Below are 24,472 nucleotides of genomic sequence, written 5' to 3'. Positions count from 1 at the left end.
CCCGAATCTCGATTAATCCCTTAACAAGAACCACAGGTGAGTCTCACAGCCCCTATTTTCACTGTCTTCACTACTTTTAAACTGTTTTCGGGGCGAGGGACACGTACTTAAATAATGTTTTATCATGATACTCTTACAAGCAATACAAGCAATTATGTGTTTAAATAATGTTTCATTATGGTGTATTTACGAGCAATGCAAACGGTTATCTATGGTTTACTATGTATGTGCGCCAGAATTCGAGTAAGTGATCACTTTACCATTGGAACTCGAAGGGTAGGGACTGCTGGTTTGATCCACCCACTCGTAGGGGTTGCACCTCTTTGCATGGACGAGTGCCTAGTATGGTCATGGGGCAGTACTATGGGTTTGAGCCCGCTCGTAGGGGTCGCGCCTCTTTGCATGGACGAGCGCCTTGTTTTCCGGCACAACGTCCGCGCGTAACCCGCGGGACGGAATTATTGATTAGCTCGTAGGGGCAGCGCCTCTTTGCATAGACGAGCACGGTTTTTCAGAAACGTCCACGCGTAACCCGCGGGACGGCATTTCATTATTTAGCTCGTAGTGGCAGCGCCACTTTGCATGGACGAGCACGTTTTCCAGAAACGTTCGCGCGTAACCCGCGGGACGGTATTACTTATTTCGCTCATAGTGGCAGCGCCACTTATACAGACGAGCACGGTTCCCAGTAATGTTCGCGCGTAGCCCGCGGAACGATTTTTATCAGAAATATGTGTCAGATCTATGTTTTCATACGGATTATCAAGTATATGTTTAGACATGAAATCAGAAATGTGTTTCAATATGATTTTTTTTTATCAAGACTATGATGCAATGCGATCTATCAAGTTACTAAAACTTGTGAACTCACTCAGTTTATACTGATTCAAATGTTTTTACGTGTCTTTCAGGAGATAACTAGGTAGCGCATGGAGTCACACTTAGAGCACCTCACGCTGAACATCTAAAACTAGCTTTTTGGAAGATTTTAGTTCTATCCCTTCGATGCGCGTGGTTGTTCCCGCCGCGCAAGGGGATATGGCGTGGAAATCTTCAACAGTTTTTATACTTGGATGTTTTTATGTAATTTTTAAACAATGTAATGTATTTGTATTAAACATTTCATGCGCAATGAAAATCTTACTTTGAATGTTTGCAATGGCCCGTGCTTAAATATCAATCTCCACTCGCGCGCGCCCGGCTGTTTCCGCCGCTCAGGGCCGGGTGTGACATGTAACAAATAGTTATCCTCAAAATTAACTTGTTTTTAATATTTGATCTTGTTTCAATGAATACGCAGTGGCTCATAGAACATCCAACTTTTCTCAATAATCCATTCTACATTACGGGGATTTCTTACATGAGATTTTTCATTCCTAGAATCGTTTCAAAAATATATGATGGTAAAAATAACCGTCTTTGATGTTCATAAACAAAACAGGCTTCCAAGGACATGTTTAAAACTGATTTATCTTTTTGTAGGCAATGAACATCGGGTTACACCAAATATAAATTTTAAGGTAACTCGATACGTCTTGCATAAACTCCAACATTACTAGTTGTAATGGATTCGTTGTTCATGTATTTGGATCTTGGTGTAGGGTTACTTGATTGTGAACCCTTTTACGGATAGGTTCATAGATCTTAATTCAAGAGTCGAATTTGCTTATCGAGCTGGACTGATTGAAGAAGAACTCTATGAGGTACATAATTCATTTCTTTAGTATAGAAAAAATAAACACTCGTATGTGTGTGTGATAAAAATTGCAATGAAAACTTAATCATATAATATCTTCTAATAATGATAAAAAATAATTATAATTAACATATATCATGCAAACTAATTCTCACACACACACACACACTACAAAGAGAGGCAAAGGCAACGAATTTTTGTGGTGGTATAAACCAGTGCGGGTATACTTCTTCGATTAATATTCGTTTGTGAATATTGACGGATTATTTCTGTTATAGATAAATTTCCTCGTAAATTTTTAGACTCCTTTGTCATGATGTGTCTTTAGCGATAATCTTACAACAATTGTCTATGTTTTGTAGTAGTGTTTACTTTATACATCAAATATAATGTGTTTGATCCGTTAGTTAATTCAATATTTTTTTAATGGTGCAATTCGTTTGATTTTGCAGCCAGCAAAACAAAATTGCGAAGGTAAATACGTGTTTGTTAATCCAAATAACACATTATGTTTAAATAGTCTTCGTCCGATAAATGAGGTGAGTTACTTAATGTATGTCTGTGTTTCTTACTCATAGTATTTGATCATCTCTTGTATACTTTCTTAACTTATAAACCTTTCACTTGTAGTGCATAGGTCGACTTAACGTAAATCACATATTGGAGCCGGTTTGCAATCCTCAAGATCCCAAACTAATTTGTCGAGTAAACTGAATTCTAAACCCTAAAGCATAAACCCTCGTGTTACATATATCTTAACTGAATTTTGTTTTTAGGAATCGATTTATCCATTTTTTAATATTTGGGCAAACAAGAAATCTGTTCGACAGGCTCTCCATATTCGTACGATAAGTTGAACAAATGCCCTGATCAAATATTGGCTATTAATTAACATTGGTTGTGACGTTAGCTAGTTATTGATGGTAATTACATAAACGTTTAAATTAGCGTATTTGGTGTATATAGGGGACACTGAGCACATTTCAATTTAGCAACTCGACCATCAGTGCTTCCACTGGGAGACCAGACACCATATACTACTCTCATGATATCGTCAGCAGCTTGAGCTACTATAAACAGCTTGCTACCAAAAAATGCGAGGCCTTAATCATCAAGTAATCTTTTTAGGGTGTGCGTTTGCACACGCTCTCTCAATCATAGTCTATTTGAAAGCGTGTTGAATACTTGAACTTATTTTGCAGTGGTGATCACGACATGACATTTCCATATGTGGGTACGAAGCAGTGGATAAATAGTCTTAAGTTTAGAGTCACGAGCCCGTGGAAACCATGGTTCGTTCGAACTCAAGTTGCTGGGTGAGTTCAAGCTCCTAATGTTTTAGACATTTGTGTACTATTTTCTTGATATGGTTTATGCATAGATTGTTTTGAATCTTAACGAGTCTTGATTTTGAACATTTATCTTGTTAATATGTAGATATGAGAAGACATTCTCTAAAGCTAAATACACATTGAAATATGCGACAGTTAAGGTAAAGATGCAAGAACTATATACATAACATTAATTGTCTCATTGTGTTAATAACAAGCCCTTGTTGTATCTCTATACAATTATGTATATATTTTTTATGTTTAATAATCATTCTGAGCGAAATAAGAGTTTGGAATTGTGTCTATTTGTGGTCATATTAACAAACATTAGATGAAAATAATAGCACTAAACATGACTAATTGATTGATATGTTTTGCAGGGTGCGGGCCACTCGGTGGCAATTTACAAGCCAGAAGAATTAATGGTCCTTGTGGATACATGGCTTGCTTCTCATACGAATTCTTCAAAATCTTAACACACTTTAACATGGTTTATGTTGCAATTTGCTTGTTACATTAACCATTGTTTTACCCTTTATGTATCATGTGTATATGTTTTGCTTGCAAACATGGAACTAAATGACATTGTTTGAGCCTATGAGCTTTGAATAAGAATCTTGAAATGTTTACTTAGTTTGTGTAAATGCACTTCGTTAGATATATCAGGCTACTAATGATTTATTGATTGTTTTGATTCGTTGATCCATCATAAAATGTTTTAATGGTGTTCTTTATGTGTATAAATATAAATTAATGAAAACCATTTTAGGTATTCCATATAATAATTATATTACAACTATTATTAGAAATACAACATACAACAATTATAATTATAAATGAAACCTAGACTAATCATAACTCTCATAAAAAAATATAAACAACTAGATGCACGTGCATGCACGCGGTGGGTGGGGGTGTGGGGGGTGGTTTTACATGAGTTTTTTTCCCAAAAGAGTGTTGTGGAGAAAAATATTTACCAATTTAGTGTCATTCAAAAATATTTACCAATCTAGTGTTTTTAGTTTATCTCACTCTCTCACTCCTAATATAATTGGATGACCTCTAACTTTAATAAAAGAAACTTATTTAATACTTTTGTAAACAATTTTTTATTAAATACGTCAGTAATTTTTTTTTACTTTTAATTTAAAAGAAAACATTTGTTTTTTAATTTGCATGTCTTACAATTTGGAAGATTCTTTCGCTGTATTACCAGAACATTTTTTTTAATTTTAAGTCTCACTATTTGAAAGATTATTTTGTCAAAATTATTTGTATTAAAAAGGTTTGTATAAAGATCATACATATGGTTGTTTATTTTTCATATCATCGGTTAATTAACTTTTGTTATTTTTGACTTTATTTTTTATATAATTTCATTGTGATTATAGTAAATATTAAATTTTACTTTGTAATAATTTCACTTTTTAGTAAACCTTTTTCTTATATACATAAGTGTATTACTTTATATAATAAGAGAAAAAGGTATAATATTTTTAGATAATAACAATATTTAAGATTTAGTTTAGGAGGTTACACATGAAATTGTTGTTTGAATCACCATATGTGAATTCAACAGATATAAAGAAATAAATTTGCCAATAGCAAACTTGATCAGATAAGAATTATTCATGAGTTGAACCAGGGCTCGGGCTCAAGCTTGAAAGACGAGACCGGCTTATCTGAGCTCGTTTATTTTAACATGTTGGATAGTCAAGCTTAAACTCGACTTGTTGAAAGGTTAAGCCAGCTCGTGGCTCGTCAAGATGACTCGTTATATTTTTATTTACAATATTTATATCTTTTTTTTTGAATGGCCAACCAAACTTTATAAAATAAAATAAAACGTTACAAGCAAGATACTAGCAACGACTAAAACTACCGCCAAGCCACCAAGCGCATAACAAAAACAAGCCAAAAACCCAACGAGACAAATAACAAAACCACCTACAAACATCAAATCTTGAAGCCCCGCCACATCTCCCAAGTAAGAGTCGTGTTTTTTCCCCGATGTTTAACCCACAAGTAGCTAAGCGTCTTAATTTTGCCAACCACCTTATTAAGAATCATCGGATTACCCTCAAACACAAGAGCATTCCGAGCACGCCAAACACACCATATCGTGGTCAAACAAACTGCATAAAAGGCCTTAGCTTTCCGCTTTGAGAAAGACGTATACCGATGCATCTCCAACAAATCTCTAATTGTGAAGGCGTATATAGATGGGACCTTACACCAAGTTGAAATAACACTCCAAGCAATTTGAGCTAAACGACATGAAATCATTAAATGATCAGCCGACTCTACCTCCTCTTCACAAATAGGACACACCGCCGAAGACATCGCAATACCTCTTTTTGATAACTCAGCCCAAACTGGAATACGCTCCATCTCCACTCTCCAAGCGTGAATGCCAACCTTACTTGGAACCCAGTTATTCCATTCCATTACATAATTATCAATTGCGCCACCATGATCGACCATACCGTTCTTCAAACTTTTAACCGAAAACCCGCTATCTTCTTCTAAACTCCAAATAACTCGGTCATATCCGACCACCAGACTCACTTGTGGCATTCAAGCAAGAGATTTCTTAATTCACCTACTTCCTCTTGTCCCAGTGGTTGACTACACCAATCCCACCGTCCACAAATTTTATTCTCATACATTAATAATCTATCACTTACTCTACACCCCTTCCTGGTCTCAAGAGCAAACAACAGTGGAAATCTAAAACAAAATGGCACTTCACCCTTCCAAACATCAAACCAAAAACGAGTATTTACTCCATCTTTAATTTCCTTTTTAATCATCCTGGTCAGGTCTAGACCACAAGCTAGCAGTTCCCTATTAATGTTTACAATTTGCTTCCATGGACCTGGAACAGACACTTTTACCGGAATAAAAGACCACGACCTTTCCGAGTGGTGAATCGCCCACACAATTTTCCTCCATAATTCATCCTTCTCATTTTTAAATCTCCACCACCATTTTGCAAGCAACGCTAAATTAGTTTCTTTAAGAGACCCAAGACCAATACCACCTTGGCACACCGGCGCAACTACCCGCTTCTACGCCACCCAATTGATTTTAGAAACCTCCTCTGTTCCACCCCAAAAAAATACCCTCTTAATCCTTTCAAGCTTCTCAATAACCCCATCCGGAGCTTTAAATAAGGAAAAGTAATATGTCGGGAGAGAATTAAGAACCGATCTAATAACAGTTACCCTTCCGCCAAAGGACAATTTTTTTGCTTTCCATAAGGATAACCTTTTGCGAAACAACTCTACCACCGGGTCCCAAGAATCCACCAAATTTATATTCCCGCCGACTTGTAAACCCAAGTAATTAAACGGTAAAGAGTTGGTTCGACATCTAAGCAAACTCGCCATATCCAATCTCTCCAGTTCCTCAACCCGAATCCCGTAAAGAAAACTTTTTGACAAATTGATTCTAAGGCCCGACGCAAGATAAAAACACCGCAAAATACGCCTCAAATTTAAAACGTTTTCCTTATCCCATTCTCCAATAAACACCACGTCATCCGCATAAAGAAAATGAGACACCAAAGGACCCCCCACCCCGCATCGCAGCCCCTTATAAAGCCCAACTCGACTCGCCCTTTTCATTATACCGGTAAGCGCCTCCATCGCTAAGACAAAGAGAAAAGGCGAGAGAGGATCACCTTGGCGTAACCCTCTCGAGCAGTCGAACTCCGGAGATGGAGAACCATTTACAAGAACCGAAGCCCTCCCCCCTCCAAAATCGCCTGAATCCAACCCCTCCATTTACACGGAAAATTCATTTGCTCTAAGACCGACAACAGAAAACCCCAATTTAAGGAATCATAGGCCTTTTCTATGTCCACTTTGAATATCATACCCCTTTTTTGTGATTTCTTCAGCCACGCCACCAACTCGTTTAAGATAAGGGGACCTTCAAGAATGCTACGGTTAGCCAAGAAAGCCGTTTGTTCCACCGAAACCAACTTCCCAATCACTTTCTTCAACCGACCGACCAACACCTTCGAGATAACCTTATTTAAACACCCAATTAGACGAAAATCGCCCAACTTCATCGGATCTTTTACCTTTGGGATAAGAGCTAATAACCCCGAATGATAGCCGACCAAAGTTATAAAATTCCTCAAAAAGTTTCATGAAATCAACTTCGAAACAACACCAAAACCGTTTAATAAATTTAAAATTGAAACCATCCGGTCCATGTGACCGATCCCCATCACAGTCCCAAACTGCATTTTTTACCTCCTCCAAACAAAACGGTTCCACCAACCCCAACGCCTCCTCCCCACTTAACGACCCGGACTCGAGACATCGAATCTGAGGTCTCACCTCGATAGGCTCAGTGAACCTTGCCTGAAAATAGTTAAACACTTCGTCCTTTAAAACCGTCGGAGTAGACGTCCAGACACTAAAAGACACAAAAAAATTTATACGTAATATAAATTTTCTAAACAAGATAATTTATATAAAGATTATACTTGTTCATTTTTATTTTATAAAGTTCGGAAGACATATTTATGTTTACAGTTGTTATATATATATATATTTTATATGTTATTATTATATTAAAAACATATTAATTTAATGGTAGAAGATAAAAAACATATTAATTTAATAGTAGAAGATAAAAAAAAACATAATTATTTAATAAAAAAATCTTAGTTTAAAAATATTCAAATAGTTTGTTTTGTTAAAGTTATAGGCTACCTAAAGATATTTATTATGAGAGAGAAATATAAAAACACTAAATTGGTAAATACTTTTGTATAGACACCATTTTAGTAAATACTTTTATCACCAACACCTTTTTGAGAAAAACTCGGTGTTACATTTATATTAATGGAAATAAATATTTCTCATCTTGGTTATCCTCAACGAGAAGAATATTCCCTTTTATTTATTTTCTTAGAATTTTTCTAATTGCCCTGATCGTGGCTTCTTTATTTTACTCCAAAATTGTATGTAAGTGGTGTATGTATCTCCACTTTCAATGGTAACTGGTAATTCAGACAATTGTGTAACTCAAAAACATACCATGATGCTTTTCTTTATATTTAGCATGTGACCTTGTCTGGAATAAATAAAAATACATGAATCTTAACAAAATAAGTTAAAACTAGGGGTGGTAATCTTGACTCAAACCATTTTAAATGGGTCAATTTGAGTTGTTTTAAAAATTAAATGAGTTGATTGGGTAAAAGGTTTTAACTAAATGAGTCAATATGAGTCATTTTAAATTTCATCCTTTTATTTTTGGGTCAAAATGGGTTTACAAGTTCAAAGAATTGGGTCGATGTGGGTTAGCGTCCTAAGGAAATGTGACAGGTCTCGAATCGGAACGGGTTTTCATACAAGACAGGTTTTGACACGAAACGGGTTTCAAATTGGAACGTGTTCGGTTCATGTTTCAAGCCAACACGGGTTTTTACTCGTTGGGTTTTGGTTTCTTTTTGGTCGATTCGGGACTCGTTTTTGTCCGTTTTTCGGTTTCGGTTCGATTCTCGAGTTTTTTTTATGGAACGAGGTCAACGTAGGAAACATTTTAGTGTTTTTACTTTTTTTGTTTATGCTTTATATTTTGAGTTATAATTTTTTTTTTATTTTTGAATATTATTTTGAGGATTTTTGATCTTTATAGAAAACCCTTAAAAAAATAATAAAAAAATCATAACTTAAAATATAAATGAAAAACTAAAATTTTAAAAAAACTAAAATGTTTCCGCCATTATTCCCGTTCATAAAAAAAAAATCTCGAAACCCGGTTCGACCCTAACCTATTCCGACCCAAACCAAAACAACCTTTTTTTTTAATTGACCCGTTCTGACCCAAACTCATTCTGACTCAAACTCGTTTTGACCCATGCCTCATTTCAACCCATGACTCGTTCGACCCCACTCAACCCATTTGCCACCTCTAATTAAAACCCTTTTCTTAACCGTTCCTTTACTGAGATAATGATTTCTAGACCTCGTGCAATTTGATTTCCCACTCCATAATGTGCAACACACACACCCTCATTTGATTTTGACCAAGAACCCCCCATACTTGACCACTTAAATAAATTCTCACAATTGATAATTTGGCCTTAAAGTTTCATAATTACACACAACCATTAAACTAAAGTTTAGTTATTTACATTTAACACCCCATAACTTTTATTATTGAACCATTACCTTCGTAACAAACAAGATGTCAAACTTTATAAAACTAATATTATTATTAGGTAAAATATATAATACTATTTTATCTCAACATTATAAGTTTTTAAATATTTAATGCAGATGTAGGGCGGTAAGTGGACCAAATCGAATCGGATGAGAACTTGTTCGTGTTCGTACGTTAAGCTTTTTGTCGGACAAACGGACGGTTCATGAACACCCTACCGAACAAAAATTTGTGTATGTGGTCGTTCATTAAGGAATTGAGTTTGTCCTTGTCCGTTTATGTTCGTTCGTTAGTATTGTAAAGGGGTGAAACCGAACACTAATGGACAACCAAACACTAATGGACAAACAAACACTAATGGACACTAATGAACGTTAATGGACAAACAAACATAAACATATCAAAATACTTTTACAAAAACACTAATGAACATTACACCACATGATATCTAAAAATATTAGCACTTAATAGTAACCAAACACATAATCATATCAAAATAATGTTTTGGTAATCAGAATCCACAAACTTCTAGTGTTTCACAAGAAATAAGCTTCAAATTCTTCATTCTTCAAAGAAATTCTTCATTCTTCAAAGAATTTCAACACACAACACTATTAAACAGTCGTAACTGGACGGATGTTATTAGACGTTCACGAACACTATTGAATGAACACGACATTTGTCCATGTTCGTCCGTTAAAGCTTATTGAACAAGTTTTTTTTGTCTGTGTCCGGTTTGTTTATTCATTGAGCGAACATACACGAACTTCCCACCAAATAAACAGCTGAACGTCCGCCAGACACCCTCACTTATAGCCCTAGCTGGATGGTTAGAATGGTAAGCATATAATATGTATCCAAGTTTTAGTTCTTATGTTTTATATGTATCTATGTATTTATATACTTACGAATTTTGATTGCAATTTGAAAAGACGGAACTCAACGAGGACCCCAGAGAGAAAGTTAACTATGCCATAAGGATATATAAAGGACTAAGTACACTTTTATTAAATTAACATAAAAAAAAGTTAATACCCAGTTGCATTAAAAATGTTATAAAAATTAACTTAACATAATTTATAATTGTCACGTCAAAGTTCATTTTTAAAGACATACGATTGTATGTGTTAGCATATTAAATTATATTTTTATTCAACCTAAGTTATACAAGGGTTTCTTCGATTCATGTCATATATGGGTTTTTCAAAGACGGTTTTTTATAACATTACATTTATTTAACCCGTGTAATATATGAGATTCTAGCCTAGTCTCTAATAAATAAGATTAATAGGAAACATACATCAGATTATAAACCACATAAAATTTGGCCTTCCGTCAATCTCTCCTATTCAATATTGTTTATCATGTGTCAACTTCTGATGAAATCTAGAAATTATGCAACGTTTTCAAAAAAACATATAATATGATATTTAAAATAAATATTCTTTTAAAGAAACATTTATTAACTTATTTAATACAAGTGTTTGGCCAGAGTGGGGAACGCTCAAGCCAACCTCTGAAAGTCAGCATGAATTCGGTTATATTTAAAATAGTCTGGCTAGAGTTAGGCAACATGACTCTCCAACATGACTCTCCAAATTTAAGAAGTGTGGTTGCCTAAATATATGAAAGTCGTCGTTCTAAAAAAATAAATAAAAAATTATACAACTGTTTCTAACCTACTTACAAAAAATAAAACATATATGAGAAAATAATTTATAAACCTAAAACCATGTTAATGAGCTTTATCTCAACTGATAATAGAGAAGAGGTAAAAATTTGGGTTGAAGATTGTAATATCCTAATCGGGTTTTATCACCGTTAACTAGGACTGTTCAAAAAACTCGCGACTCGTGGCTCGCTCGAAAATAGTTCGAGAAAAGCTCGGCTCGGAAAAGCTCGATTCTAAATAAGCTCGACTTGACTCGGCTCGATTTCTAAACGAGCCGAGCTCGACGTGGCTCGGTCTTGGCTCGACTCGTTAGCTTGGCTCGTTGGCTCGTTTAGATTAAACCCTAAATTTTAATATCTATATATAATAATATCATACCAAGAAATAAATAAATAAAAATTATACATAGATTTAAAACCTTATAAAAGAATAACGAACATAAAACAAATAAATTTATAAATTCTCTAGTTTATAAATTTTATATGATATTTGTTTTAAAAATAATATTTTTTGTATTTTATATATCAAAATTTGTAAAAAAATAAAATAAAAAATAATAAATTAAAAATAAAAAGTTAAAGGAGTCCGGCTCGACGAGCTCAAGCTCGGCTCGAGCTCTATATGATCCGAGCTGAGCTCGGAGCTTTATATGATCCGAGCTCGAGCTCGATTTTTCAGCTCGATAAATAAAACGAGCCGAGCTCGAGCCAGCTCGATTAAGTTCGTGCTCGAGCTCAAGCACACTCTGACTCGATTCAACTCGGCTCGTTTACAGCCCTACCGTTAACCTTTATATAACACGTTTTTCTCAAATCATTAGATGGTGGGTTGGGTTACGTAGACATTTTATTTGGTTTCAAAAAAGAAAAAATAAACCCTTCAAAACCCTAAAAAAAACAAACCCTTTATTATTGCCTTCTTCTTCTTCACAGCCAACAGAGTTTGAAGGTGCAAGAATGGAGATTGAGTCAAACGAGTTGACCAGCAACGTCATGTGTCAATTAGCTGATCCTGAAGGAAACCCACTTGGTGCTTCCATGTATCTTCCTCAAAGCATCGGTCCTAAGGAGCTTCAGAAGATGGTTAACAAGCTCCTTAATAATGTAAAGTTTCAATCTTTTTCATATATTATTATTATTATGTAATGAAATTGTTGATTAATTGGTTATGGGTAGGAGTTTATGAAAGTAAATTAATTAGGTTTCAGGTTGTTATATATATATTAGGCGAATTCACTATTCAACTAACGGTAACCGACTTAACCCGCAACTAACCGATTGTTTGGTTAAGCCGTAGCTGTATATTATTTGTTTGGTTTTGGTGTTGGCGAGTAGCATAACTGAATCGGTTATGCGTAATGCTGTTAGGAATATGTGATGTTCTTTGTGACATCTGTATGTGTGGTTTTTTTATGGCGTTCTACTTTTGTTAGTTCCGATGATAATGGATTCAGAAGAAGTGAAATGCGATGAAAAGACTTACATACGTGGAAGTCAAAATGAACATCCATGTTTTTAATAGCTTTATGTATGATTGGGGTGGGTATGCTGCACACTAAAATTGAAACTGAACCATGGTTTTAAGTTATGGCTTAACCGAACCTTCGGTTAATTTGAGAGAGAATAATTTAATAACAGTAACATTCAGTCGAACTAGCAAAAAACTAGTCCAGAAATAAAAGTTTTATGTATCTAGAAAATGAAGATCACAGTTTGTATGATTGTATCGTGCTACACCGTAACGCTGTATGATTACAACTTTCAGGCCCAACTGAAATACCTAAATGAATGCTGTATGATTGCAGCTTTAATGATGCATTATGTTGCATCATTAGTCATAGTGAAGGAGTTATCCTGTTCTTAAATGGTGTTGAAATAAGGGCACTTATGTCATTTTGTTTCATGAAGTTATTTCATAATGAGTTTCCAGTACGGTTTGACCGGTTTGATATCCAAATGGTTCGATTTTGCAGTTTGGTTCGGTTTGAAACTTGAAACTGGCTGTTTAACCTTTATTATTTACATATAAATATTTTATATATATATTTTTTTTGTTTTTGGAACATGTAATTATGTTTATGTATTATAACCACAAACCATCATTATCATTATGAAAAATTTTAATACAAACTAACAAGTTTGAAACAAATAAAAACAGGTTCAAATCACCAATCCCGCAAAATCAGTCGATTCAAGTGGTCAGTTTGGTTTGTCGTTTCACGAAACGATAGACAGGGGTTTGGTCTAGAATTTGCATCAAAATTGACCTAACTGGACTATGAACACCTGCAAAATTTGATTGCAGTTATTGCACTCTTCTAAGTATTATATTCCTTTTTTACTTCCAAAATGATTAATAAAAATTGTAAATTTCCGATTCTTACAGGAGGAAAAGCTGCCTTATGCCTTTTATATATCTGACAAAGAGCTTGTTATACAACTGGGAGAGTATTTGCAGAAGCATAAGGGTATACATAAACCATGAGAATTTAAGTATAATATAGCCACAATATTTTTTGTTTTATTATTTTATTGCTAAATTAATAAACGTCGTATCAACTTTTTTCAGTTTCTGTTGAGAAGGCAGTCACAATAGTATACCAACCACAGGCAGTCTTCCGTATTCGTCCCGTTAATCGTTGTTCTTCTACAATTGCTGGTATGTTTATTACATTGTGTGCATTTTTTTCTTATAAATTTGTCTTCAAGTAATAAAAATATCCATTTTTTTAATTAATTCTTGCAGGTCACACAGAGGCTGTACTTTCAGTTGCTTTTAGTCCTGATGGACAACAGTTGGCTAGTGGCTCTGGTGACACTACAGTCCGCTTTTGGGACTTAAATACTCAAACGCCTCTCTTCACTTGTACAGGTCAGCAGTCATGACCCATTTTGCAGAGTACCCTTTTTGACCCGTTATCCAACCCGAACTGACCTGCATGTTTTGCCAGATATAATATAAATTTATTTTGTTATATATGGCCAGCTCAAGCTCGATAAGTGAAGCTTGGGCTTGGGCTTGTTTACTAATTAATAAACGAGTTTTTCATATGCTTTGGCTCGAGCTCGTATAAGCTCGGCTCGGTTCGAGCTTTTAGTGAGCTGATCTCGAGTTGCTGATGAGCAGCTTGGCTCGTTCACAGTACTAGCATAAAATGTTCACTTTGCTTATAGATGTTAAAAACTGTTTTTGAAACTTGTCATTTGTGTTTGATTTTGATATCTGTTTTAGAACTGTGATATTATAAGCACCTTAGAGCTCATTAGTGTTTCTTTGATATAACATTTTTTTTAAAGATGTGCTAAATATTTATAACTATTTTAATTTTTATATATTTATCATTCTTATAGGACACAAGAATTGGGTTCTCTGTATCGCATGGTCACCGGACGGTAAGTATCTTGTTAGTGGAAGCAAATCTGGAGAATTACAATGCTGGGATCCGCTCACCGGGAGACCATCTGGCGGTCTGCTCACTGTAAGATTTTTTTTAAACTGTCTTCAACTAATTCAAAACAAATTCGATCAGCTTTTGATATATGTTATATGATGAAAATAACATTTTTTTACTGAGACTGATTTGTAAAATTTACAATGTTTCAGGGTCACAAGAAATGGATTACCGGTATATCTTGGGAACCGGCACACCTCAGCGCGCCATGCCGTCGTTTTGTCAGCTCTAGCAAAGATGGTGATGCAAGAATATGGGATGCGACTTTAAGGAAAAGTGTTATATGTCTTAGTGGCCACACTCTTGCGGTAACTTGTGTAAAATGGGGTGGAGATGGATTCATTTATACTGGGTATATATTATTCTTCCAAACTTATGAAATCTCATATTAATGGAATTTTAAATGGAATTTACATCCAAAAACAACGTTTAGTTAAAGTTTTTATTCATGGTACAGATCTCAAGACTGTACGATTAAAGTGTGGGAAACTACTCAAGGCAAGTTGATTCGTGAACTGAAGGTATAACTTATAACTAATGGCATTATTATTTTTTGATACTTTAAAGTAATAATATAATATTTATGGTGGTTGAAATACAGGGTCATGGACATTGGGTGAACTCTCTGGCATTAAGCACCGAGTATGTTCTTAGAACCGGTGCTTTTGATCATACACGTAAATATTATTCATCGCCAGAAGAAATGAAAAAGGTAACCTGTCATTTTGTAAAAGCCAGTTCTTGTTTTACAAAAGAAATATATAGATGAAGATTTATATTGTTATGACAACAGGCGGCTTTAGAGAGGTACAACAAAATGAAGGGTGATTCGCCTGAAAGATTGGTTTCAGGTAGTGATGATTTCACCATGTTTCTCTGGGAACCATCTGTCAGCAAGCACCCTAAAACTAGAATGACCGGTCATCAACAGGTATTGCTTTCATGTGTGTATGTGTGTGTCTGTGTCCGCATGTGTATACATTATTACGAGAACACAATAAAATTGTTTAATTTTTTTTTATCAATGTTTCATACTTTCATATTTTTATAATTATTTTACTTCTGACATACAAAATGTCTATGCTATGTACATAAAAGACCAATAAGACAACACGTGGTTTAAGCATGTGTAGGTTTTATAAATAAACGAATTTTGGTTATATGCTTGTTAAAATGTTATTAGAGATGAATAAACGTTGCATTTAAACCATTTTCTTGTATTTTAAAATTTAAAATATGTTGATTTATTATATTACTTTCTGTTCTCACAAAAAAAAGTCTTTTGTGTAGAATCCTCCCTTGTATATATATTTAAATTATGCATGTATAATTATAGTTTAGTTTAATTTATATACGACACAATTTATATTATTTAGTTACTTTTATCATAATTTTGTATTTGTTTTATAAAATAAAATTTTATTTACACAAGTACTATGCTTGTTTAGGCTTTGCGAGCCTAGTCAAGCTCAGTGTGAAGCTCGGGCTTGTTTAAGCTAGGCGCGTTTCGAGCTTTTATCGAGCCAATCTCGTGTTTTACTCTACTTATATGTGAAAATCGACAATAATAACTAATTAGAACTTTCGATAAAGCCTTTTTGAAAAATCTCTTCTTTTTTGCAGCTGGTAAATCATGTTTACTTTTCACCTGATGGGCAATGGATCGCGAGTGCTTCGTTCGACAAATCTGTCAAGTTATGGAATGGAATTACTGGAAAGTTTGTTGCCGCTTTTCGTGGTCACGTGGGGCCTGTTTATCAGATAAGGTTTGATTTCCTCTGGTTTTTTGAATTTATACAGAATCATTAATAATATTGTTTACCTTCTCACGAGCTGTGGTTTTGTGCAGCTGGTCTGCTGATAGTAGGCTTCTTCTGAGTGGTAGCAAGGACTCTACGTTAAAGGTAACGTCATATTTTTTGTATGTTTTCTTAAATCTGTTCAACAAAAAAAAATCTTATATTATGATCTTAATGATGTAATTGTGTTTCTAGGTTTGGGATGTGCGGACGCAGAAATTGAAACAAGATCTTCCTGGTCACGAAGACGAGGTTTTTCCTTTTTTTTTACTTGATAAACGTTAGCAAGAACAAAGGTCACGTTAGAAGGTAATTATTGATTGTGTGTTTGTTTTGTTGGTAAGGTTTTTGCTGTGGATTGGAGTCCGGATGGTGAGAAGGTAGCATCGGGTGGTAGGGATAGAGTTCTCAAGCTATGGATGGGTTAAAAGGTGTTGCAAACTATATGAAGCTGAACAAGGGTTCATCGGCCTTCGTGGCATATGAATGATGACGGAAGCACCCTGTGACAGGATTCGATCGGACCATTGGCTTGAAGGGTGATTGGAACAAGGTTGTGGGAAGTAGGTTTTTATGTTTTCTTAATATTTTAAAGATAAAAAATTGATTAGATTGTACACTTAGATTTTTTTAAACAAATTATGTTTTTGCATGAAATAGTAGTAAAGTGGCCGATGCCAGGCGGTTAAACCAGAAACCATTGATGTCATTCGTTTGGGTTCGAGCAAATGAGCCAGTCACAAATAGGCTCAGAAACTCGGATATATACTAGAGAGTTGTTAACCATGAAGCATTCTCGCATAATTATACGAAAAACCAATTGAAGTTTGAATCTAAATAACCTACTAATAATGTTACAAACAAGTAGGAAAGATGTACATTCCAATTTTGAAACAATCCCTTAAACTTTAACACCATACAAAGTATAACAATCCAAATCACATTAGATACATTAGACTGTCGGGTCGATAAGTTCACCGTTCAAGAACTCACGGTAAGCAGCCACGGGCCAAATGAATCCCCTAAACACCAACCGAGAAGCCAAAGGAACATCGATGATGATCTCCTTTTGTGTAGGCTTCTTTTCATCACGGATAGCGATCAAGTAACTCCTTCCAACCCACCCGATCCATCCAGCAATGTACAGAAACAAAATCCCGGGGTGATGAACTCGCCCCAATGTCGTTGATCTCCGCTTACGATCAAATGTGGTAGCCCATCCGATCCACACAACAATCCATACTTTCCATAGTTGTCAAATCTGCATGTAGGTTAACAATTTGATACAAATTTAGTGCATCTATTTAATCTTTTATAAACCGGTATGTACTAGCTGGTTGAACCGGTTATATCGGATTTTGGTAAGACAACCGGTATGTGCGGTTGCTAGAACATCGTACCCGCCTATTTTTTAAAATATTTGTTTAAACCGGCAAACCGGTTTTAGACCCAAAAGCTTCTTTTTTATATTTTTTTTGTTGCCCATATTTTTTAAAAATGACTTTTATCTAGCGGAAAAAGTTGAAACAAGTAAACACAAACGACAATTCGTATATAAACCAATTTTGTATCCCGCAAATGCAAGGTTGGTTTCTTTATATCTTTTGTAGTTGATTAAGTTCGTATACAAAGTACAAACTTCCTATTTGACTCGATTATCGTTCATGTGTGATGTTTATTAATGTATTTTTGGATTATCTTTTGAGTTGAAGCTGTATTTATATAAAAATTATAGGGTAAACTATTCAACCCGGTTAAACCTCCCGAATCTCGATACCTCACAGTACAACCAATTATATCATATTTGAACCAAATCCCTGGTTTTTAAAACATTGCATCTATTGAATTAATGAAGCAAATTTGATCAATATGATAAAATCGTTATAAGCACCGATTAATCGGAAATCGGTGATGAGGCGATACGATTTCACGTTCTCGCGCCTAAAAATCGTTCAAAGCCGGTCCAAATTGTTCAAACGGTCAAAATTGATCAAATCTTTATTAAGTATTTGCAAAATTATATATAAAATTTTGAAAATATATACATATATAATTTAGAGAAATTACACATATAATTTAAATCCAATTAATCTCTAGTACTTAGTACTTACTAGCGGATATGATTGTGTGTGTATGAATTATGATACAACTTCACTAATCGAGTTTGTGCAATAATCAGAAACTACCTGCGTTTGGTCTTCTCAATTGTGGCATTAATCGCAAGAGCAGGTGCACTATCAGGCGCATAAAGCTTCAAAGAGTTTTCAAGCTTCTTCAACGACTGCTTCGCAAACTGCTTCGACTCCTTACACGGAGTCAGTCCAGATATATCAGCATTCGCCGGTACAGTCGACGACACCAGGATCGTCGAAAGCGCGACAACGATCCTGTCCCGTCGTTGGTGTTATTCTGATTATTATTTGTTGATCCGGAGCACTTGAGTGTCTTGCTACAAACGGTGGGCTTTGGTTTGGGTGATGGTTTTAGGTTTGAGATCTCGAGTGGCTGTAGGAAGTTTGTGGAGAGTGTGAATGACATTTTTGGTTGTGTGTTTTGGTGAATGTTGATTAGGGTTTCGGAAGAAGATGATGAAATAGAAATGGATGCATGCATGCATGAAATATTGTTGGATAAGATGGGATGCTGACGTGGGTGAATGTTATTGGTGGTTCTGGGCGTGTGTTGCCAGATCCTTGGTGTATCTTTTGTTTCCACGTCAGATATTCATATTATTATTCTTATATTGAAATACTTTTCAAAAAGTAAACATTTTCTTTTTCGATATAAGACTAATTAAAATATTCATGACAACAAATCTTTACGAACCGTCACGTTATCGTCATATTCTAAACTTTTATTTAAACCCCTGTATTTTTTCACAACAACAAACCTATTAGAAAATTATTAAAGGTATATACATGTATATGTATGTGATATAGAGAGAGAACGTGTCATCTAAAATTTGTTGCAAGTTTGTAGTAGCAAACTTCCCTTTCAAGGACTTCTCTTCACAAGAGTGGACTTTGCTTGTATTGTTGCCGTCCACCACGTAGATCCGAGCCTAGGGATATGGAGCTTGATTATGGATGCTCTTAATACTGTATTATAAGTTTAAATTCTACGTTTTGTTATATACCAACGTATACGTTTAAAACAGATATTGATAATCTCAGTCAAATACTCGATGAAAGTGTATTCCAATTTGGTATATTAGTTTACGCCTCAATCTGTAAGAAATTACACATCGTAGCTTTTCTTACCATTCTGGTTTTTAGATTGTTTTATTTTTATGTTTCTTAATAAGATACTACTCAACATATGTGCATAATATATTATCCAACTATAAAGATGAATGGAAATAATAATAATATTAGGTGAAGATTTAGGTAAACATGTACACACATTCTAGGTAGTCGGGTAATAAATTGGGTATTCATACTTGAATCGGTGAAATGTTTTTTTCTAGTAATTGCATACATGATCAAAGGCATGACGGTATTGATGCCCTCTATCTTAATTTTCAAGGGATGAGTGTCTAATTCTCATACGGTATTAAATGAATTTAATATGTCATGATAAGCTTGTCATTTTCTTTAAAGTAATCTAATAGCCAAATGCATGTCTAATATGTTTAGGCTTTTCTTGACAAATAGATATTTATGAAAAATCTTATCTATTTAAAACCAGATTATTGAAAAAATCAGCAAAGATAACGACTTGGATTTATATATAGTAACTTAAAAATATCTAAGATGCTAGCCACTTTATTTGTCTCAAATAATAGACAGGGAAATGTTTTAAGTTATAAATACTTAACTCCATGTTGATACAACCATTTTTTTTTCTGTATAAGTGAAGATTTTGAAATTAATCAACAAACGTTCCCACCCTTAAATCAAATTCGTATCAGTAGAACTAGGAATGATATAAAAATAAAATGACACCTCACGTATTTCACAATTGCAAAAACTTAAAACCTATAATAAACTTAAGAGAATATTGTGAATATATTATCGGATACGTTAATGTCATTGTAACATCTGATCTTATTATTGTAGTAACTCGAATATTTAAACATATATTTTGTGATATATGTTTATCTAGTTTTGTCGTAATGTTATCGAATTTTCTGATCACTCACGATGGTGTGGTGGTACTTGGTAGTCATCGACGTGTCTTCTAATCGCGGATTAGGGGTAAAGAAGAGAGAGAATTTGTTTATTTTTGTTATTTACTATTATTTTAAAATAGATGGGTTGTATTTATAAAAAAACAATATTTTTTGAATTTTTATTTTTTAGGAATTGACACATTTAGTCCCTTAAATGTAAAATGACAAACAAAATGTCGTTAACTCAACATAACCGTTAACGAAAGTGGGCGGAACAAATCTACTAATTCTTTTATTCCAATTAGTAAGAAGGATCTTGAACCAAGAAATAGACTTTAGAAACTAAAAAATGGTATCCTGAGCAACAACAATAATCGGATTCATTGATATTCCTAATATGGATGCTATCACACATACAATCGTACTCAATTCGAAGGAATTGTTTGATCTTAGAGGGGATCTTCTATGATTTCGCATGTGAGGGGTTATTTCTTGGTTTCGTCCAATCATTAATAACTTGATTATTTTTAGATAATAGTAGATAGAAACAACATTTGTAAGGAGTCCTACTAAAACCAAAAAATATAGATCTGCCTGTCAAATTGAGTAATGAGAAAACCTAAAGTTAACAAAAGTTAATTTTGGACCTCAAACTTGTGACAAAGGGATGGGGTGCCCCTCAATGTGGGCTTGCACGACGGGCTATTAGCTCAGTGGGTAGAGAGCGCCTCTGATAATTGCGTCGTTGTGCCTGGGCTGTGAGGGTTATCGGCTACATGGATAGTTCAATGTGCTCATCGACGCCTAACCTTGAGATGTGGATCATCCAAGACACATTAGCATGGTGTCTTCATCCGGTTCTAATCGGGGTTTGAAACCAAACTTCTCCTTGGGAGGATAAATGGGGCGATTCAGGTGAGATCCAATGTGGATCCAACTTTCGATTCAGTCGTGGGATTCGGGCGGTCTTAGGGGGACTACCACGGCTCCTCTCTTCTCGAGAATACATACATCCCTTATCAGTATATGTATAGCTATCTCTCGAGCACAGGTTTAGGTTCGTCCTCAATGAGAAAAAAAATGTAACACCTAATAACGTATCTTCACATACCAAAAACATACAAAAACCTTAAACTTGTTACTCTCAAATTTTATTGGAAAATGTAAACCTTGGTTTGAGTATAAAAAATTATAAATTAATAGAAAAATTTTATGTTAAGAATTTGCTTTTACTAAACTGTATAAAATAAGATAGAAACTACATATTTTTGTTTCAACTGAAAAAGAAAAAAAAGAAAACATAAATTACTCCCTATTGTCTTTGGAAGTTGGTTTAGTGGAGATGCATTGATTCCCCTTGGGACAGTTTGAAGGACATCTGGTTGAAGAGATGAATCTGAGCTTTAGTCTTGGGTACGAACCGATAGGGGGTGAGGGTTTACGAATTTCATCCGGTTCCCATGCATCAGAAGATACTGTCTTACATTGGTCGAGAAGTCAACCTCGAAAGTAGGGATGCCAATAAAACTCGAATCCGGTGGGAAAACCCGAAACCCGACATAAATGGGACGGGTAATATTCGACCCATTAGGATTTGGGACGAGTTTGAGATTATTTTTGAAATTTTTCACGGGTTTGGGATTTCTAATATAACCTATACCCGACCTGATTACTCGATAAAACAAACCCATTTACCTGATGTACCCAATATAACTTATTATATATGTATTCAAAATATATTATTTGTAAAAACTTGTTTATGTCAATTATTTGAGATTTTTTTTATCTTGATGGTAACCATCTTTATAATCAATTAGTTATATTTTGTCAAAACCCGACGAGTTTTGAGCCGGGTATGGCCGACGAGTATAGGGCGGATTTTAATAACCGGCTATGAGTTTGAAAATACTTAAACTCGACCCGTGTTATTATTAACTGAAAAAAAATAATACAAAATAGGGGTGTTCACGGTCCGGTTTTCACGGTTTTTGGGTCAAACCGCGAACCGAACCGTTTGTAACGGTTTTTGATTTTTGTAAACCAAAACCAAACCGTTGAATTTTTAAACCGAACCGAACCAAACCGTTAGTTACGGTTTGGTTGCGGTTTGGTTTCACGGTTTTGCCATATTGGGCTTTAAATAATTTGCAAAAGTCATAAGTTATTTAATTACAATTCGTCCATAGTGAGGATTAAACATAATCCGTCCGAAAACATTAACATACATCAATATAATTAGCCAAATACATCAACCTAACTAGCCAAATACATAAAAATAACTAGTTGTCCTAGTAGTTAGCTGACATAGTAGTCCAATACATAAAAAAGGTGCCCATATGCATCAACATAAAGGTATTGGCTGCTGTCCAAAATGTAACATCACAGGAATTTTGGGCCAAAAATGACAACTCTCTAAAGTTAAGGGACTAATCCTGCCAAATTCAAACTCCAAAGTTAAAAATGAAAAATCTGTTTTCTTGTCCTATCGCGCTACGCGATGGGGACAAGGGACAGGCCATCGCGTATCGCGATGGGGCTTGGTCAAACCTTCTGGAAGGGTCAACAGCGATACGCGATCGCTGGTTGAACCTACGTCATCGCGTATCGCAATGACGTGTCCCGACACCTCTGGCACAAGACTGCCAAGCGTCCACACGTGGCACACCTCTCGCCACATGTCCCGACACGTGGCAACACGTGGCACATCGTCCGCCACGTGTTAACACGTGGCACACCGTCTGTCACGTAGCAACACGTGGCAGACCTACGTGGTGACGATGCAAAGCTACATCGCGCTACGCGATGGGTGACAAGGAGCCTATCGCGTATCGCGATAGGATCCTAATTTTTGCCTATAAATAGCAGGTCCGGGGTCTTAACAATTCACACCAAAATCTGCTTACAACTCTCTCTCTAAACATCACTCCGCACCTCGAATTTCGTGCCAACGATCCACCTCGAAAACCGTGCCCTGATTCCTCGATAAACGTGCCATACCTCGATACTCGTACCACTCCCCGACGACGTTCCAAGCAAGAAGGTGGTGTCGTTCTTACAACCCGACGATCACCTCGAAGTGCGTGCCGAGAAGATTGGGTGTCTCGATTTGCGTGCCGAAGTGAAGTGACGATCAAGGCGAGTGTAAAAGAAATGAACTAAAGGTTCATCGAGATAATAAGACTAAAAGTCTTAAGCCGAATTGTATATCCGACTAATAAAAGTTATACTCGTACTATAGGTGCGAGATAGCAAGAAATATTACGCAAGGACGGTATTGGAAACCGATCCCGATCAAAGGTGAATACGCCCCACTTTTACAAACTTGTTTTCAAACAAATCAAACGTGTTATGTGTAAAACTTTACATGAGACTAAGTGTCTCTAAAAACATTATGAATAAGAGTAAAAGCCTAGCCCTCAGGCTGTAGTATACGTTTGTCTGGATCTTTATATATGTGGTAAAATGCGGTGGGCACATCGCACCACGCCTGGTCACGACCTCCAGCCACGATGGGCCGAACCAAAGTATGTGCCGAGGCACGCGTAACCCTCGAGGGGTAACAAAGTAAAAGAAAATGTTTTCGCGTCAGCATATTCACCAGCATTCGTTGCTGACGTATTTTTATAACATTTTGCAGGTAACCAAGATTAGAGCTAAAGGACGAAGGCTCAAGAATCCGATGGCTCGGATAATTTTTGTTAAATGTTAATATAACTAAAATGGTGGTTTTGTAAACTTAAAACAAGTAAACACAAATGGAACTTGTTTCCATCTTTTGTAATGTAAATATTTTATAACTTTGATCCTTATGTTTTATAAGTCTTCCGTTAATTAACCGTAACTCTGATTTAGTTACAAATGTGGTACCAACTGTCGAGTCATACGCCTAGGCCTAGTATGGGGGTGTGACAGGTTGGTATCAGAGCCATCGATCTTAGCGAATTGGGTATCATAAAACAATACCCAAGCTTCTATCCAAGCATAGGAAAATATTTTACTTGTTTACTTGAATAGGGATAAGATTGGCCGGTAACCCTTTCTTTCCCTCTTTATATTCTAAACCACCCATTAAAGATGTCGTATGAGAAGTTAATGGAGTATTATGATCATGAAGCAAGAAGAGCAAATAAATACTACAAATTCCCAAAAGACGTCATGGATGAAGATTACTTTGAGTCTTTCTTTCACTGAGACCAATATATTGAACGTCCCAAACCGGTGTA

The 24,472-nt window shown here is 35.4% G+C and overlaps 3 protein-coding genes and 1 pseudogene across 4 annotated transcripts; 2 read left to right on the top strand and 2 right to left on the bottom strand.

The window, feature by feature from the left end:
• Window positions 1-1,304: 1,304 nt before the first annotated feature.
• LOC143566481 (serine carboxypeptidase-like 15) lies at window positions 1,305-3,529 on the top strand. Its single transcript, XM_077053171.1, has 7 exons — window positions 1,305-1,703; window positions 2,149-2,235; window positions 2,327-2,401; window positions 2,473-2,811; window positions 2,899-3,012; window positions 3,134-3,188; window positions 3,408-3,529. The coding sequence occupies exons 5-7, from the start codon at window positions 2,912-2,914 to the stop codon at window positions 3,501-3,503; spliced, it is 252 nt and encodes an 83-aa protein (XP_076909286.1). The 5' UTR covers window positions 1,305-1,703; window positions 2,149-2,235; window positions 2,327-2,401; window positions 2,473-2,811; window positions 2,899-2,911; the 3' UTR covers window positions 3,504-3,529.
• Window positions 3,530-4,983: 1,454 nt separating this feature from the next.
• Window positions 4,984-5,604, bottom strand: LOC143566483 (uncharacterized). Its single transcript, XM_077053173.1, has one exon. It carries the CDS (start codon window positions 5,602-5,604, stop codon window positions 4,984-4,986), a length of 621 nt encoding a protein of 206 aa, XP_076909288.1.
• A 6,200-nt stretch (window positions 5,605-11,804) lies between these two features.
• LOC143566480 (notchless protein homolog) lies at window positions 11,805-16,778 on the top strand. The gene is made up of 13 exons (XM_077053170.1): window positions 11,805-11,991; window positions 13,274-13,355; window positions 13,457-13,546; window positions 13,634-13,759; window positions 14,239-14,366; window positions 14,492-14,691; window positions 14,797-14,860; window positions 14,941-15,051; window positions 15,133-15,270; window positions 15,963-16,105; window positions 16,189-16,243; window positions 16,334-16,390; window positions 16,483-16,778. Exons 1-13 carry the CDS (start codon window positions 11,845-11,847, stop codon window positions 16,564-16,566), a joined length of 1,425 nt encoding a protein of 474 aa, XP_076909285.1. The 5' UTR covers window positions 11,805-11,844; the 3' UTR covers window positions 16,567-16,778.
• A 180-nt stretch (window positions 16,779-16,958) lies between these two features.
• Window positions 16,959-18,712, bottom strand: LOC143566479 (photosystem I reaction center subunit III, chloroplastic-like; annotated as a pseudogene). The gene is made up of 2 exons (XR_013141239.1): window positions 18,325-18,712; window positions 16,959-17,399 (listed from the first exon to the last, which is right to left on the bottom strand). The product of XR_013141239.1 is annotated as a photosystem I reaction center subunit III, chloroplastic-like (transcript).
• Between the last annotated feature and the right edge of the window lie 5,760 nt (window positions 18,713-24,472).

The sequence above is a fragment of the Bidens hawaiensis genome, unplaced genomic scaffold (genome assembly GCF_021521415.1).
Source record: "Bidens hawaiensis isolate Kalapana, Puna unplaced genomic scaffold, B.hawaiensis_p1.1 tig00022894_1, whole genome shotgun sequence".
Lineage (NCBI taxonomy): Eukaryota > Viridiplantae > Streptophyta > Magnoliopsida > Asterales > Asteraceae > Bidens > Bidens hawaiensis.
The sequence above is the reverse complement of the archived record's forward strand: the minus strand, read 5'-3'. Positions and strand labels throughout refer to the sequence as shown.

What these genes read in the sequence shown, in the direction of transcription:
- LOC143566480 (XM_077053170.1), top strand. Translation starts at nt 11,845, where the DNA reads ATGGAGATTGAGTCAAACGAGTTGACCAGCAACGTCATGTGTCAATTA. An exon ending in CATCTGGCGGTCTGCTCACT is followed by an intron (nt 14,367 to 14,491) that starts GTAAGATTTTTT and finishes ACAATGTTTCAG; the next exon opens with GGTCACAAGAAATGGATTAC. An exon ending in GGGCCTGTTTATCAGATAAG is followed by an intron (nt 16,106 to 16,188) that starts GTTTGATTTCCT and finishes GGTTTTGTGCAG; the next exon opens with CTGGTCTGCTGATAGTAGGC.
- LOC143566481 (XM_077053171.1), top strand. Translation starts at nt 2,912, where the DNA reads ATGACATTTCCATATGTGGGTACGAAGCAGTGGATAAATAGTCTTAAG. An exon ending in GTTCGAACTCAAGTTGCTGG is followed by an intron (nt 3,013 to 3,133) that starts GTGAGTTCAAGC and finishes GTTAATATGTAG; the next exon opens with ATATGAGAAGACATTCTCTA. An exon ending in TGAAATATGCGACAGTTAAG is followed by an intron (nt 3,189 to 3,407) that starts GTAAAGATGCAA and finishes TATGTTTTGCAG; the next exon opens with GGTGCGGGCCACTCGGTGGC.
- LOC143566483 (XM_077053173.1), bottom strand. Translation starts at nt 5,604, where the DNA reads ATGCCACAAGTGAGTCTGGTGGTCGGATATGACCGAGTTATTTGGAGT.